This window comes from Myotis lucifugus, unplaced genomic scaffold (assembly GCF_000147115.1).
Source record: "Myotis lucifugus unplaced genomic scaffold, Myoluc2.0 scaffold_586, whole genome shotgun sequence".
Classification (NCBI taxonomy): Eukaryota; Metazoa; Chordata; class Mammalia; order Chiroptera; family Vespertilionidae; genus Myotis; species Myotis lucifugus.
The window spans coordinates 460,591-477,325 of record NW_005871634.1 but is presented as its reverse complement, the minus strand read 5'-3'; the positions used below and the strand labels follow the sequence as shown (position 1 = coordinate 477,325).

The 16,735-nt window shown below is 59.0% G+C and overlaps 1 protein-coding gene across 1 annotated transcript in view; it reads right to left on the bottom strand.

Moving 5' to 3' along the window:
• Window positions 1–1,489: 1,489 nt before the first annotated feature.
• Window positions 1,490–16,735, bottom strand: part of KIF26B (kinesin family member 26B) — a 178,433-nt gene continuing 163,187 nt past the window's right edge. The window contains exons 5-8 of the mRNA XM_014446939.1: window positions 11,031–11,237; window positions 6,352–6,445; window positions 5,019–5,282; window positions 1,490–1,677 (exon numbers count right to left, since the gene is read on the bottom strand). Of these exons, the coding sequence (XP_014302425.1) occupies window positions 1,490–1,677; window positions 5,019–5,282; window positions 6,352–6,445; window positions 11,031–11,237 (753 nt within the window). The remainder of the gene's footprint in view (window positions 1,678–5,018; window positions 5,283–6,351; window positions 6,446–11,030; window positions 11,238–16,735) is intronic.

The following is a 16,735-nucleotide window of genomic DNA, read 5'->3' as shown; positions in this document are numbered from 1 at the left end:
AGGCCCACGCCCGCTGAGACTTCAGTCCCGGGGACAGGGGGTACGGGACGCGACCTCAGGCCCCGTCAAAGCTGAGTGAGTGGAAGCAAGAACAAGCGGACGATCTGTACAGGCAACAACGTGGGTGGACCGCAGAAGCTCCATGAAAGAGCCAGACCCCAGGCCACCCATGGGCCACGCGATCCCACGTGTCTGATATTCCAGATGGAGGCAGAACTATCAGATCCGCGTTGCCCGGGGCCGCCCAGGGGGCGGACGACAGGGACCCCAGGGGACTGCATGTGGGGGGCTCTGCTCTAGATCTCAATAGCGGTGCTGGTCACCCAACCGCACAGATTTCCCAACACTCACCCACGGACACACAGCAAGGGTGTTACTGAGTGTGAACCGTCCTTATTAAAGCGGAATTAAAACAGCAGCCAAGGAGCAGGAACAAAGGAGGAACGACTGGGTCACGGAGGCGCTGAGATGGGGGAGGGAAGAGCTTCCACGGGGGGGCAACAGGCACCCCTTAGCGTACCCCCAGGGCAACAAGGAGACTTGGGAGGAGTTGGGGAGCCCATCCCCAGATCCCAGGGGGCTGTCTGAATTCCAGGCTCCACTCCAACCAGGCGAGTTGACTGCCTCCGTGTTAGTCACTGAGCTCACAGTTTCCAGCCCCAGGGTGTCTCCTCAGGCAGGGCCACTGGCATTAAGCACCCTGAGACCATCCTTCCGGGAGCACTGGGCCCAGCTGCCGGGGTGTGAAAGCCCCACAGAGGCGGACGCTGAGAGACGGGGAAAGCCGCCGCCGCCCAGCCAGCTCCGCCATGGCCCACACCTGCCGTGAGGCAGCGGGCCGCCCTGCCCTGGTCCCAGGTCCCCGCTGAGGAGCTCGCCACGGAGCCTGGACAGACACGCCTGGCAGTGCAGGCCAGAGGGTGGCCCACGGTCAGCGCGCCCTGCAGACAGCCCGGAGGGCCTGAGCCTCCCCCCGGGCGGGTCCTGGCCCTGCAGCTGCCACAGGGACCTCGGTGGGGCTGACAGGGCACCCCCACGAGGGGCGGGGCCTGGGGAGGGAGGCAGCCAGAATCCGCTTGGCTATTCCATCGCCTGATCACAGGCCACTTAAAGAGCAGGACCTGCTTCCTTCCGGGCCCAAACAGCGGACTCAAGCTCACGATTAATCACACTGCCAGGTGTCCTGGCGGACAAACGTTGGTCTTTTATGATGAGCACCTTCAGGGTTTGGGAACAAAACGATACCACGAAGCAGCTGCTTGGCCTTTTAACTCTGTTCTCTCCACGCCCATGGCAGGGACACTCACAAGTTATCTTCACCAGGAGCACCTTCCCCTCGGCCAGGTCAAAGGTAGGCGTCAGCCCGGACTCCACAGCGATCGTGAATCACACGTGGGGGCGAGGGGGCGAGGGGACCCCGGGCTGGGGAACCGCCCACGTGGACCAGGTCAGGGCCGCCCGGGGGCGCGTGCGGTTGGGGGGGGGGGACTTACTGCCGCCCTTCCCGCTCTTCTCCATGCGGTACTGGTAGATGTGCAGCGTGAAGAGCATGTGCGAGTTGCGCAGGTCGTCCTCGTCGCAGTCCTGCCGGTGGCCCCGGCGCGCGGCCAGGGCGGCGTCCAGGAAGAAGGCGGCCTTCTCGGCCGTGGGCGCCCGCAGCTCGCTCTGGTTCTGCAGCTGGAAGACACAAGCCGAGAGCTGACACCCGTCCGGGGGGCCGGCCTGCCCTCCCACGGCTGTCTGCTCAGCATCGCAAAGCTGCGTGCCCCTCCACGGCCCCAGGTCCTTCCAGAACACGGGCCACAGGCGCGTGCAGTTCTCAGCTTCATTCACTCATTGCTGACGATTCCCGTTGGGCACACTTACTGGAGGGCATTTCCCCATTTTACAATTTAAGTCGCATCTGTAAACAGCAGGTGTGAAAAGCAAGGGGATGGGCCAACCGTCGACCTGCAAACCGGGAGGTCACCATTCGATTACCAGTCAGGGTACATGCCCAGGTTGCAGGCTCCATCCCAGTGGGGGCGGGCAGGAGGCAGCCCATCAATGGTTTTCTCTCTCTCTCCCCCTCCTTCCTTTCTAAAATCAATCATATATATAAATAAAAGCAGCCCTAGCTGGTTTGGCTCAGTGGATAGAGCATCGGCCTGTGGACTGAAGGGTCCTAGGTTTGATTCCAGTAAAGGGCACATGCCTGGGTTGTGGGCTCAGTCCCCCAGTGGGTGGCATGCAGGAGGCAGCCAATCAATGATTCTCTCTCATCATTGATGTTTCTATCTCTCTCCCTCTCCCTTCTTCTCTGAAATCAATAAAAATATAAAAAAACAAATAAAAATAAATAAAAAAGCAAATGGGTGTATCTGAGTGGGAGCAGAAGGCCCCAGAGGACAGCCCACCAACACGCGGGGCAGTCCGTTCACCTAAGGCTGTGGTCGGCAAACCGGGGCTCGCAAGCCACATGCGGCTCTTTGGCCCCTTGCGTGTGGCTCTTCCACCAAATACCACGTGCGGGCGCACACGTACAGTGTGATTGAAACTTCGTGGCCCATGTGCAGAAGTCGGTATTTTGTGGAAGAGCCACATTCAAGGGGCCAAAGAGCCGCATGTGGCTTGCGAGCTACGGTTTGCCGAGCCGCAGTTTGCTCACCACTGACCTAAGGGAACCCCGGGGAGGGGCCTGCGTCTGACCGCACAGGTGAGATGGCTGCAGGCAGGCAGGCAGGCCACGAAGTGTGATTCCACTTCTGTGATTTACTGCATGGCGCCCCAGAGAAGTAGAAGAACTTGGTTAGCTTAGCTCAACTCTCCGTTTTTCTCAGCCGTTTAATTAAAGCCAATTCTAGGCCACATTTCCTGGCATGGTTATAAGCAAGACGTAAGTGTCAAAGACGAATGAAAACACCCAGGATGCTTGGAAGCCTCCTCTACGCTATTTAAGGGGCGTCTATTTTTATCTGCAGTCACTCAATCCATGTGCTTGGCATCCTCATTAATGGGCTAAAGACAGCACTGTGGGCAGCGTGTCTGAGCCCCCGGGACGCCCTGGCAAACACAGTAAACCCTCAACAGAACAATGGCGCCCTTTCTGGGGAGAGAAAAGGAAATTCATTATTTCTGATTTTTCCAAAGAAATGATTTGCAGGAGATGTCTTAGGGTCGGTACAAATTCTGAAAACGTTCTGCTCTGACTGTAGCAATCCCTATCGTTCTGAACTGTGAGGGCTGCTATTTGGAATCTGAGACCATAAAAATCCTCAAACTTCAAAGAGAGATTCTGTTGTGTTGGTTGTTTTGTACTCAGTTTGACAAAATAAGCCAAAGACTTTTCACCAAGAAGAGTGAACATAAAGAGCATGTTGGTCTCTCTCTTTTCACCTTCAGTTAACCTGCACCTTCACCTCCAGGGACCTGCATTAAGGCACAAGTGGGTGGACCCTGTAGCATAGTTGAGGGTGCAGGTAACTCTTGGAGCAGGAGCGGGAGGGGGGGGGCGCTGATCTCCATCATAGGTGCCGGGTAGGTGCCATCTGAGCATTTCCTCTGCTACAGAGGGTGGTCCTCAAAGTGGGTCCCTGGACCAGCAGCAGCACCGGGAACTCGCTAGAAACCCACACTCTGAAGCTCTGACCAAGGACCACTGACTGGGGGAGGCTGGAGGCGGAGCCCAGGTGTCTGTGTTAACAGGTCCCCCAGGGGGCTCTGATGAAGACTCACATTTGAGAACCACGGCATTAGAGTTTCCCCGACCAACTGGTTTGCGTCCTAATTAGGTTCCCCATCCAAATGGCATCCGATGCATCTGCTACAACTATGAGCAGCCAATCCTGGTCAGACATGGTGCCCGCCCTCTGGGAGTTGCCGAGAACTCACCGGCCATCACAATACAACTGCTACGCGCGTTCTAGTGACAGGAGAAGCATCTGGGAGGGCTTCCTGGAAGAAGCGACAAGCTAGCTGACACCTGAAGGGTGAGGAGTTCGCCAGATGAAGAGCGAGGGGAGGGGGAGTCTCCGTGCACAAGGAATAGAGCGTGCAAAGGCCCTGGGGTCAGAAGGAGCAACGCCGGTGCCTTGGAGCTCTGCTGCTGCAAGTGTGGGCAGCATTGGGAAGCTCATGGGAGAGGCATAACCACCCAGACTTGCTGAACCAGCGTCTGCATTTGTAACAGGATCCCCAGCGATTCATAGGCCACTGAAGTGTGCGGGCACCGCTTTCTAGGTAATTCATTAGGAGCGGCGGGAGGGGAGGGTAAGAGATGACGCTAGGAAGGTCCATGCAGGGCCTTGTGAGTCATGAAGAGCTTGGGGATGGAGGACTCTTAACTGGAATGGGAGCCTCTGAGCCGGAGGAAGAACGCGGTTGGGTGTGAGAAGGGGATCCTAATCTTCGCCTGAACGCCTGTCTGAACAAGGAGGCATCGGGGAGGACCAGGCAAGAGAGCCGACTGCTGGAGCCTGGAGAATGGTGCCGGGACGTGAGCCAGGCTGCCCAGCCCTGTGCCATCTCTCGTCGAACAGCAGGAAAGCAGCATTCGACAGGCACGGCAGCTTCCCCTGGCTCCCAGGGTCCCAGCACTCACACCGAGGTTCCAACAGCACAGCGGTCACGCATGTGACGGCAGCAGGACTCGCCCGCGGCGAGCCAGGCCAGGAAGGCCACACAGAGCCGTAAACAGCCCCGCCGTGGCCGCAGCCACGGGTGCAGAGCAGCAAATATTTCCGTTTGTTGTTAAACAAAAAAAAGATTGCACTTTCCCCCACCCCCCCCCTGAAAGGGGTGTAAAGGATGTAAATTCAATTTCCTCCAAATGCGACCACAGTGGTGAGTCCTGCTCACTGTCAATTAGGTCCGAGGTACAAATATTCAGGTTGGGCCAGCAGATGGCCCCGCAGCTGGCGGCCATGAAGGTCCAGGCCACGTGGGCGTAAACACGCGTAAGCTGCCCTGTTCCCATGCCCGGGAGTCAGCCTCGGAGGTGGGCTGAGCCCCCGGAGCCCCGGCCCCGAGCTGTCAGTCACCTGCGTGCCGCAGATGGGGTCCTCGCACAGGTACACGCCCGGGGACTGGCCGTCCTGCAGGCTGCCCGTGGCCACCTCGGACAGCAGGTCCCGCAGCTTCTCCTCCTTGCCCCACACCTCCACGGCCGAGATGCGGACGGAGAAGCGGGCGCCGGTCTTCTCCTTGCGCTCGTTGATGAGCTTGAACACCCAGGCGATGGCGCAGGGGATGATGCCCAGCCTCTGCGTGGAGTCGTCTCTCCCCGATCATGGTGTAGGACTTGCCTGGGGGGGGGGGTGGGGATGGCGTGTGAGTGTCCAGGCGGCACTACGGCCTCAGGAGGGGATGCCGAGGAGGCAGGCGAAAGGCCCGGAGGCGGGCGGGGAGGGAGAGAGGAGATGACGGTGAACGAGATAGTCAGCATTGGCGACAATGACAAGAGGCCACTTCCTGGCGCTTCTGATGAAATGGCTACAGTGGAGACCGCAGAGCCCTGGCAGGGGACGAGACTGAGTCACCAGGTACCTCCAGGAGGACCCCAAGCCACACGCCCCCCAGCTCTGCACTGTCTTACCCAGAGGGGGCGGCAGGGACTCCTCGCTATTCCTGTGTGTCATCTCACCGCCCACCTCCTCACACTCACCCCCCCGCAGGTTCAATGCTGTGCGTCTCTTTATAGCGTGAGCAAAGCCCATTAAACCCGGTCACGGCTCTGATCAGAGATGGAGAAGAGAAGGGGGCGGTGGAAGGGGCTCTTCGTTCCGGCTGGACCTGCCCTCCAGCACCAGGGCCTCTGGCGGCATCTCCGCCAAGGGACGCTTCTTACTAACTCATCCGCCTGAGGGACGGCCTGTGAGCAGGCGGCCAGGGGTCAGGGTGGAGGAGGCACCTTGGAGTTCAGCTGCCTCCCTCCCAGGTGCCTGGTGGGCTGTGCTGGGCTGGAGGGGGGGAAGCGAGGCTGCCAGAACCGCCGACGGGGCAGCCGTGGCCTGGGCTCCGCTGGGAGCTGCTCCTCTGACTGTTACGCTGGCTCCATCTCCTGCCCCCATCCTCCCAGCAGCCCCCGCTCAGGGAGGGTACGTTGTCCTCTGGCTTTCTGGGCGTGACCCTGACCTGGACCAATGGGAACACCCACTGCTCCCCTGCTCGTCTCCTGAACTTGAGGGCTTTCCCAGATGACGGGGATCCACTCAGAATGGAAATCTCATCTCGGAAGCAGAGATGCTCATTCGGGTCATTTAACTCGGCACCGAGGGGACGGCCTCTCCTCTGGCCTGAGGACCGGACGGTGCAGCGGGAGGAGCAGGGTGACGGGACCCAGGAGCAGCGCACGGGGAGCTCGGCCTCACTCACCCAGCTTGGCGTGGCCGAAGCAGAACACGCAGCCGTCCGCCCCGTTGACCACGGACTGGATCACCTCCGCCACGGTCCCAGCGCACACCTCCGCCTGCGGACGCGAGAGGAGAGCGCGGTGAGTGGGCCTCGCCGGCGGACATGAAGGAGCCGGCTCTCCCGCGCTGGGGTCACGGCCCTCCCAGACGGGACGCTAACAGGTTCTGGAGATGCTCACCCTCGGAGCCTCCCGCCCACCCCGCCGGGCGTCACACGCAGTAACTGCGAGCCCCTCTGCTCCCTCCCGGTGCATCTCGGCGCTGTCTGCAGACCAGGCAGGAGCCGCGGAGGGGACAGGAGCCTCATGGACCTCACGGCCGCCCGACACTATTCTGGCCTCCGGACGAGGCGTTAAACTTTCCATTTGCTCTCTGCTAAGTAGATCCTTCCTTACACACACACACGCTCACACACACACACACACTCACATGCACACACGCACTCACACACTCACACACACACATGCACACACTCTCACACACACACACACGCACACACACACGCACACATGCACACTCACACACGCGCTCACACACATGCACACACACGCACTCACACACACAGGCACCCATGCACGCACACAGGCACACACACGCACGCACACATGCACAGGCACGCACGCATGCTCACACACACTCACGCGCACTCACACACGTGCTCACACGTGCACACACACACTCACACACACACACTCTCACACACACACACACACACACACACACACACACACAGGCACATACTCCCTTATAAACCGGGCCAGCCCTTTTAGAAGGGAAGGGTGACCCGCCACTTCAGGAAGGTGAGACGGAGGCAGGGGGACGGGAGAGGGGAGTAGCAGGGGGGCAGGCTCCTGAAGACCCTGTGCATTTCCCACTAACACTCCTGTGCTGCACCCTGTCAACCCTAGGGCCTTGGTCCATTCTGGGACCACGCAGGAGCTCCGGGACCCGCCCTGGCCGGGCCGAGCTCACAGCAGCTGGGGAACAGAGTGATCCACTGCGCCCGCTGCCTTCCTCTCCATCCCAGCATGGAGCCCGATCTCTCGGGAGCATCGGGGGCTGTGGGAACCACAGGCGGCTCTGCAGCCAGCGCCATGGCCTCTGGTGGCATCCGGGAACCGCGGCCTCGCAATGAATGGGCTATTCAGCGCCAGGTCGCCACAGCACCGAGAACCAAGTATTCAGAAAGCAACCCCCTCTCCCGGCCCGAAATGGAAAGCCACACTCCCAGCAGCTGTGGACTGTCCCGGTGTCGCCAGAGCAGCCCTGCTGGGGGCACCGCCCAGGGGAGGAGGGCCGGACGGGGCTGACGCGGGGTGGGGACCCCAGGATCCATCACACCCCCGGGACCTGGGGCTGTAGAATCTCGGTGGAACTTGACAAAGGCTGAGCGACTCTGCCTTCCTGGGACATGGGGGAGACAGAGGTTGGAGGCTGAGAGCGCCCCCATCCATCCCCCAAATCAACGGCACAGACGCGAGGTCAGCAGGGAGCACGCAGGCTGCGTGTGGACCACAGGCCATAGAGGAGGCAGGAGGGGCCTCCGCGCACAAGACAGGCCGAGTCCCTGCCCCGTGTCCACCGAGAAGCGTGGTGAGTGACTGTCCACCTGCGGTTTGTTAGGAGCTGCCCGCAGCCCCTGGGGCCACAGGCTGCTTTCCTGGGGCCCAGAGACGCAGGCGTCCCTCCTGAGCCCAGAGCGGGGGGGGCCCAGGCCCCAGGCAGCCCTGCTCTCCCACAGGGGAGCCCTCCCCACCCTCCTGCAGGCCCGGATCTGTCCCCTCCATCACCTAGTGATGGTGTCAGGAGGCAGGCACTCCGGGAGGCGATGAGGTCATGGGGTGGAGCCTCGTGAATGGGATGAGGAGAGAAGCCCCAGGCTCTGGGTCCCTTCCACCCTGTGAGGTCACAGCGAGCCGCTGTCTATGAACCAGGAAGGGGCTCTCGCCAGACACTCTGTGCTCGGACTTCCAGCCTCCAGAACGTGAGAAATGCATTTCTGTTGTTATGAGCCACCCAGAGGGACTAGGTCACCTGCGCGAAGCCAGACCAGCAGGGGCTGCCCTGCCACAGGCAGCTGGCGACAGCCACGGCCACCGAAGGACATAGGATGCTAATAAAGGCAACAGGAGCAAGAAGGTTCTGTCATTGCTTAGCGTCAAGAAGCTGGTGTCCTGCCCAGCCCGGGTGGCTCAGTGGTTGAGCGTTGACCCTTGAACCAGGAGGTCATAGTTCGATTCCTGGTTAGGGCACATGCCCGGGTTGCAGGCTGGATCCCCAAAGAGGCCTGCAGGGGGCAGCCGATCCATGATTCTCTCTCATCATTGATGTTTCTCTCTCCATCTCCCTCTCTCTGAAATCAATACAAAAATATTTAAAATATTTTGTTTAAAAAAAGCTAATGTCCTTAGAGAGGAGAGAAAGCACAATTCATTGCTGTCTGGGCCGCTCAGGGCCCCTGCAGACCCACAGGCCGACAGGAAGAGCCTCGTGCACCGCCGGCTTCCCTGCTGTGGGGGCTCGAAGGGCGCTCGCCCGGGAGGCTGGGGATGGCCATGGCCAGCAGCTCGACGTCAGTGGCAACAGTGATGACTGAACAGCAACAACAGCTCACGTGTGCTGGGCACTGGCTAGGTTCTAAGTCCCTCGTGTGCATCATTCCATGAACCACCACAGCCTGAAGGAGGTGCACTCGGCTCTGTCTCCATCCACAGATGGGGACACTGTGACTGTCCACGGACACGCTGCTGGGAAACGTGGGTGAAGTGACAGGTGGTCACAGATGAACCCCCGACGGAGCAGGACACACAGAGGTCCAGGGGAGGGAGCTGGGAAAGACATCCCCGCAGGGAAGGGGTCATGAACAAGATGTCAGCTCCGAGTCTCAGTTTGCTTGTCCGGATGTGCAACGAGCAGTGCCTCCCTTCCTACCCCAGAGCATTCTGGGAAGATGAGTGGGTCAAGTTAGAGGAAACTTCTTGACACTAGATTTTTTCGAACTGTCACTGATGATAATGTTGGAAATGTCAGCAAACATTAAGCATCTAAAGAGAATGCTCTGTACCATCGAGCGTGCGAGCTCTGAACCGAGCACAAAGTGTAAATAAAGACTAGCAAGAAAGGTGCCTCCTTTCCCTGGAATGAATCTGAAATGCACTCGTAGTCCGAGCTGAGTTTAGGGTTTGCGTTGGAATTCTTACAACTTGGGGAGATCTGCTTTGGAAAGTGTTCACTGCGTTAATTAAATGATGTGTGGGGCATTTGTTAGACCCACTGTCGGGTTTAGATGGGGGAGCCCAGGGGGTGGTACAAAACACAACCTATGCAAAGAAGAGGAAAACTGTTTAGAGGCTATCGGTCACCCTCCTGCACACTGTCGTGTATAAGTGTTGGAAAGCGCTGGGCATTTATCAGGGAGGCGCAGGTGTCTGGTGTGAAAATGCGGGCTCAGCAGGCCACTGCATCCCTACAGCCTGGGTGTAGTCTCTACGAGAAGGTTCAGTTGCTCCAACTCATTGCCCAGGAACTGCCCCAGATGGTGCAGCTAATCTCCCATCAGACATCTGCTCCTGCCGGGATGGGCTCCAGGAGCGTGGGTCTGGGGATCTTGGCACCCTGAGCTCCCAAGATTACAGTCAGAGCCGATAAACAAAAATGGCCACAATTCCCGACCCGTCCGTGTGCGCATGCCCCTGGCAATGTGACTTTGCAGCCCCTCCAATCAAGAGGCGGAGTCTCTTCCCCACCCCTCGAACCTGGGCCAATGGGACACGCACAAGAGCTGGCGCTTCCGTTCTGAACCTGGGCCTAAGGGCTGCAGGCTGGGGCCATGCCATGGCCACGAGAGTAAGTCCAAGACGAGACGATGTGGAGGGAGACCAGGTGACCAGCCAAGGCCGTTCTAGAACCCCCCAGGCATGTGACAGCATCCAGCCTCGCTCAGCAGAGCTGATCACAGACACACAAGTGAGCCAAGCTGGGAGCAGGAGGACGCTCAGTGCACCCACCGACTCATGAGCAATAGTAAACGCTTATCGCTTTAAGCCGCTGAATCTTAGGGTGGTTCGTAACGCAGCAGTAGCTGACTGGTTCAACAGCTACCCCCACCCCCTCTTCTCCCCTCTTCCCGTCCACTCCACGGGTCCAGGCCACAGGACTGCATGCCAGCCTCAGTTTCCCTGCCTGTGCTCCAGTTCCCCGTCAGGACTATAGACCGGCCTCCTATAGCTTCTAGGATCCTGCCTAAATCTAACCCAGCTCCCGGCAATGCTTTTCCCCCTTACACACCCACTCCCAGAGGTGGGGGCGGGAGCGGGGTCCTAATAGGTCTCCAGGTCGTGGTCCTGAAACTTCCAACTCTCTCCACCACCACCCGCTTCCGGGTGGCACCCACTGGCTGGCTCGCCCCTCCTTCTCCCCAGGATCTGTCTTGTTGAAATCCTGGCACAGTGGTCCTGCCCACAGTGTAACTCCAGTGACTCAAAAGAAGGGACTGTCCAATGGAGCCCAAATGGGCTCCTGTAGGTGGAGGGCCTGGTCCTGTGGGTGCTCTGGGTGCCACCTCCAGCGCATGGGTCCGGAAACTGACTGGGCACTGCCTGGCCCTGGGGGAGGGGGAGGGGGAGGGGGGTCCGCACCCACCTGAGAAGCGTCCTGCGGGAAAACCGCGTCAAAGGCGAACATCTTGGGCGGCACCTGGCTGCCTCTCTTCTGGAAGGCGCTTTGACCTCCGCACGCCAGGGGGTCGGACAGCGTGACCTGCTTCTTGCGGGGGTCCACCTTCAGGAAGGAGCTGGACTCCGAGGTGTCGCGGGCCAGCGTGGAGCAGATGCGCAGCATGACCTTCACCTGTTAGGAAACAGGGAACGGGACAGACGTGGGCTGAGGCGGACGGAACGTGCATGGGGCCTTCACGTGATAAATGACGATGCGCCCGATGAACCCGCAGCACGAGCCTCCGTGGGCTGTGGGGGAGCAGGTGCGTTTACAGTTGCCGGGTGGCCCATTCTGTGTGCCCTGGGCTTTATTACAGAAATGGCACTCAGGTTCTTTGCCCCCCTATTCATATAGAGCGGGAAGAGCGGCACCCTGGTGGCCCAATTACGTAGGAGAAAAGGTCGCCCGACCGCCGCCTCTCGGGGCTGGTGTCGTCCCGAAGCGCACAGATCAATGAGCCCGGACATAAAAGTTAGCTCCGTGATTTGCTCCTCGCCTCCGCGCGTCGGGCCTCGGAGGAAAACCCACATGATTAGTGTCATCGTTAAGGGCCTGTGCAGGGGCGGCCTTTCACGGCAGCGTTTGAAGTGTGTTCCGAGGGAGCCGTGAGGAGAGGTTTGTTGAGCTGGTATTTGGGGTCCCATTAAGTGAGCGCATGGAAGCCGCCTCTTCAGGGCACAGAGGCACATCTCAGTGGGGGGCTGACCCACGCCTGGGGACGGCACGTGGACGTCGCCAGGGCTCATGACCGGCCCCCTCCCCACGGCCAACGTGCTACCTATGGGAACGCCCGCCTGCCCTGAGCCTGCGCTGAGCGGAGTCGAGCTGAAGCCACACACGCAGCTCTGGAGACTCGGGTCCTGGGACAGGGACAGCGCTGACGCCCTGACCAGCTCTCTGTTATGATGCCGCCAGTTCAGTCCAACGGTGTTGAGCACCTACTATGTGCCAGGCACCAGCCTAGGCATGAGGGCTGCAAAGACACGCGATACATAACGTGGCAGAGCAGACAGACCTTCTCTATGACAGGATGGGGCCCATTCTGAGCCTGTGCACTGATGTCTAAGTTCCCGATCTTTTAAATTTTTTTTAAATACGTTTTCATTCATTTCAAAGAGAGGAAGGGAGAGGGGGAGAGAGATAGAGAAACATCAATGATGAGAGAGAATCATCGATCGGCTGCCTCCTGCACACCCCCCACTGGGGATTGAGCCCACAATCTGGGCCTGGGCCCTGACCGAGAATCGAACCGTGACCTCCTGGTTCATAGGTTGATGCTCAACCACTGAGCCACACCGGCCGGGCGAAGTTAATTGATTTTTTTAACAATCAGCTTAGTAGAAACTGGTCTGGGCAAGGTCAGATCACCTAACCAGAAAGTCCACTTGGCATCATGTTTGCCTCCGTCCCAGCAGTCCTGGGATTACCTTTAAGCCTCCGCGTCTATTAAGTTCCTGAAACGTGTCTCCCAGGCAAGTCAGGGCCAAAAAGAAGGTTCCTCAGTATCCACCAGCCAGAAGCTGGTGGGGAGAGTAGAAGGGAGGCTGCCAGGGGGACTCCACACCCTAAGGAGCCTCCACCTGCTGGGACAGAGCAGCGACCTGCAGAGCACGTTCACCACTGACACCCGTCCGGGGCCTGCTTCCCTCCCCCGGGGCCGGGGCAGCGACAGGATGCTGGTGTCCTCATGTGAGTGTGCGCCCTGGGAATGCCGGCCATCCTGTGGCTCACGGAGACTCTGCTCCGATGGGAGAGCCCAGGGTTGCAGGCCCTGCCTGATGGCAGCGGAGACGCAGGCCCTGTGACCCTCAGTGCAGACCAGGAGGCCTTCCCTGGTTCGAGGTATTTTGGGGGGATTTAGCTCTTGAGGGAAAAATGTGGAGGGACATCAAGGGTCCATTGTATCTCATGAGCGCATCTCCTTTTTTACAGGCTCCAGGTGTAATGGGCCCTGCAGTGAAGTAGAAGCCAGGAGACTGGGTTCGAATCCAAGCTTCATCACCATTGAGTGGCTGTGTCATCCAAGGCGTGGGCCTCGGTTTCCTTACCCCCAAAATGGGCCTGTTGTGCCACCGCCCTTGAAGGGCATTTGCGAAGAAACAATTAAAGAGCCCAGCCGGCGTGGCTCAGTGGTTGAGCGTCGACCTATGAACTAGGAGGTCACGGTTCAATTCCCAGTTAGGGCACAGGCCCGGGTTTCGGGCTCAATCCCCAGTGTGGGGCGTGCAGGAGGCAGCCGATCCATGATTCCCTCTCATCATTGATGTTTCTATCTCTCTCTCCCTTTCCTTCCTCTCTGAAATCAATAAAAATAAATTTTAAAAAGAAACAAACAAATAAAGACAAGTAAAGCAGCACACAAATGTAAAATATTGTTCTAAGAAGGAAGGGAAGGAGGGGGGGAGGGAGGGAACTCGTATTCCTTTCTCTATCAAATGACTGACATCAGAAGCCTTTCTCCTAAGCTTAATTTTAAAAATTAAAGCAAAATATTCTTTCATGCAGACACATACATCGCAGCAGAGAGCAGATGATCCCTTCTCCCCCAACGATTAAATCAAAGGCTACACGTTTGCTGCATGTTTGTAACGGCGAGTAACCCACGTGAAACCTGCTCTGAGCATCTGAAACAGAAGTGAGTTCTTCCCTTACTTTACTCCCTTCTATTCTGTCCTGATCAGCTGTGACCGATGTGCTCACAGTGTCTGCTGAGGGTCCATCAGTCATTTCAGGGGAATTCTCCAACCGTTCCACGTAAGATGACAGACACTGAACTTTAAACTCCCTCCTCGATGTGTGCGCCTCCCAGCACACTCGCGTTTCTGATCAACCAAGACCAGCAGCCCTCCCCGTCCTTCTGTGCTCAGGACAGGCCGACAGAGCGACTGGGAATGATTTAATGAAGTGCCCATTTCTAAACCACACTGCAGGGGCGATGGGCGATTCCCAGGCCTGATTTAAAGCACTTTCCTCTTCTGATATAATTAATGTACGACTCCCTGCTAGCCCACCACGGGCACACTGCACCCCACTGCCAGCCCACCATGGGCACACTGAGCCCCACTGCTAACCCGCCACAGGCACACTGCACCCCACTGCTAGCCCACCGTGAGCACACTGGACCCCACTGCCAACCCACCATGGGCACACTGGACCCCACTGCCAACCCACCATGGGCACACTGGACCCCACTGCTAACCCACCATGGGCACACTGGACCCCACTGCTAACCCACCATGGGCACACTGGACCCCAGTGCCAGCCCACCATGGGCACACTGGACCCCAGTGCCAACCCACCATGGGCACACTGCACCCCACTGCCAGCCCACCATGGACACAATGGACCAAACTGCCAGACCACCATGGGCACACTGGACCCCATTGCTACCCACCATGGACACACTGGACCCCACCGCCCGCCCACCACGGGCACACTGCACCCCACTGCTTACCCACCATGGGCACACTGGACCCCACTGCTAACCCACCATGGGCACACTGCACCCCACTGCTAACCCACCATGGGCACACTGCACCCCATTGCTAACCCACCATGGGCATACTGCACCCCATTGCTTACCCACCATGGGCACACTGCACCCCACTGCTAACCCACCATGGGCACACTGGACCCCACTGCTTACCCACCATGGGCACACTGGGCCCCACTGCCAGCCCACCATGAGCACACTGGACTCCACTGCCAGCCCACCATGGGCACACTGGACCCCCTGAATGAGACCTCCCCTGCCCCCTTTAACTTACCCAACGTGCCCTCCTAACCTGATAGGAGAGAGAAGCAAATTAAAATTGGGTTTTATAAAAGGCAAAGGTTTAAATACTTTTCTAATGACATTTGGAGCAATGGTCTGAAGTTATTTTCTCTGAAGGAAGATCGTGATGGTTTCGTGGGACTGAAAGTTTCCAGAAGTTTCCTAGGAGACCACAAGAACCAGATCCCTGTAGCAATGACCTTGGAGGCCCCACCCCCAAGCCTGGGAGGGAGGCCAGCAGGCCTGCTCCCGAGTGACTGCGGGCGCTGTGAACACATTTGCAACGTCAGTGTCAGTGACACATGAAGACACAGTTACCGTTAAGGATCGCAGATCCGCACCTGCCGGGACCCCAAAGACGCTAAGCTCAGTGTAGTTGTTAGTTACAGAGCAAAGCCAAACGGGATGGAATTTCTCTGCATACAACACAGTACTAATCCGACGAGACCTATTCAAAGGTCACGGGGCTGTAGTCCCGGCAGGAAGTGCTGAGTGGGGGGATCCAGCGCCGAGTTTGGGGGTGGGGTGGGGTGAGACCCCGGGCCTAGTCTGGGGCCGTGTCTGCTCTGCTGACAAATCAACACCTCAGCCAGCCAGCCCTGGGCACCACCGTCATAATGTCTCTAAAAGTTCCACAAACTCACATTCACTAATGACTACTCCACGTGGCTCCCCGCCAGCTGTGTTAGGGGACAGCATTACCATCACCACCTGCACCCTCCTGAGGCTCAGGAGGCTGAGGTCCGGGCACTTCGGAGGCTGGTCCAAAGCCCGCTGCCCAGCAGAGGGGCAGGGGTGGGGGGGGGGCCTGGGGCCGGCTCCGCTGCGATAAGTGTCCGGGTCGAGCCCAGCCCAGCAGGGCCAGAGCAGCTCTCCCCTCTCCCCGGGGCTGGGCCTGGGTGAACCTCCTCTGAGGAGCGGAGGCTGTCCCTGCGCTGGGGACGCCGCCAGCTCTCAGAGGTGCCAGCGGGGCCCTTGTGTGGTCCCAGGCGGCCAGTAATGAGCCGCGAGGCCCTCCGAGAGGGAGATGTTCATGCGTGGACACCGGGCTGGGGATGGTGACAGTGGCGGCACAACAAAGCTCAGTGTGGCCAGAACGGAGCCGGGTAATGAGATGTTCTCAGGACAGAAGCGCTCAGGGAGTGGGGGGACGGAGACTCCCCAGAGCTCCTCGTCAGCAGGAACCTGTCGCCAGCAGGGACTGCGGCGCGGAGGGAGGATAAAGCCAGGGCAAGCCCTTCCCAGAGGCGCTGCATGGCACCGCAATTAGCAGGCGGCACAGCTGGCCCGGCTGGGAGACCAGACAGGCGTCCCGGGCCGGGCTGTCAGCAGAGGCCGGATCCTGACAGCCGCCTGTCGGAGAGGCCTCGAGGCCTCGCTCTCGCTCAGTGCTGGGAGCTGGTTAAGGAGCTGATGAAACTCACGCTCAGGCAGAGCAAGCTGGGGTGGGAGGGAGGCGGGGCCTGGGGCCTGAGGCATCCCTGGGGACTCCTTCAATATTAAAGGCGCTGGATGTCAGCGCCCTCCTGGACCGTGTGGAGTAGGGCCTGGCTCAGTGGTTGAGCCTTGACCTATGAACCAGGAGGTCACAGTTCGATTCCTGACCTGGGTTGTGGGCTGGATCCCCAGTGTGGGGGTGCAGGAGGCAGCCCATCAGTGACTCTCTCATCATTGATGCTTCTATCTCTCTCTCCCTCTCCCTTCCTCTCTGAAGTCACTAAAAATGTTTTGTTTTTTAAAAGAAAGCCTTCCTCGCAGGCTGCGTCTGACGCAACGCCGGAGCATGCATCACGTGTCAGGAGGGACGGGGGGCAGCTGTACTCGCCGAGCGACGAGAGCGACTGAGCTCAGGCCC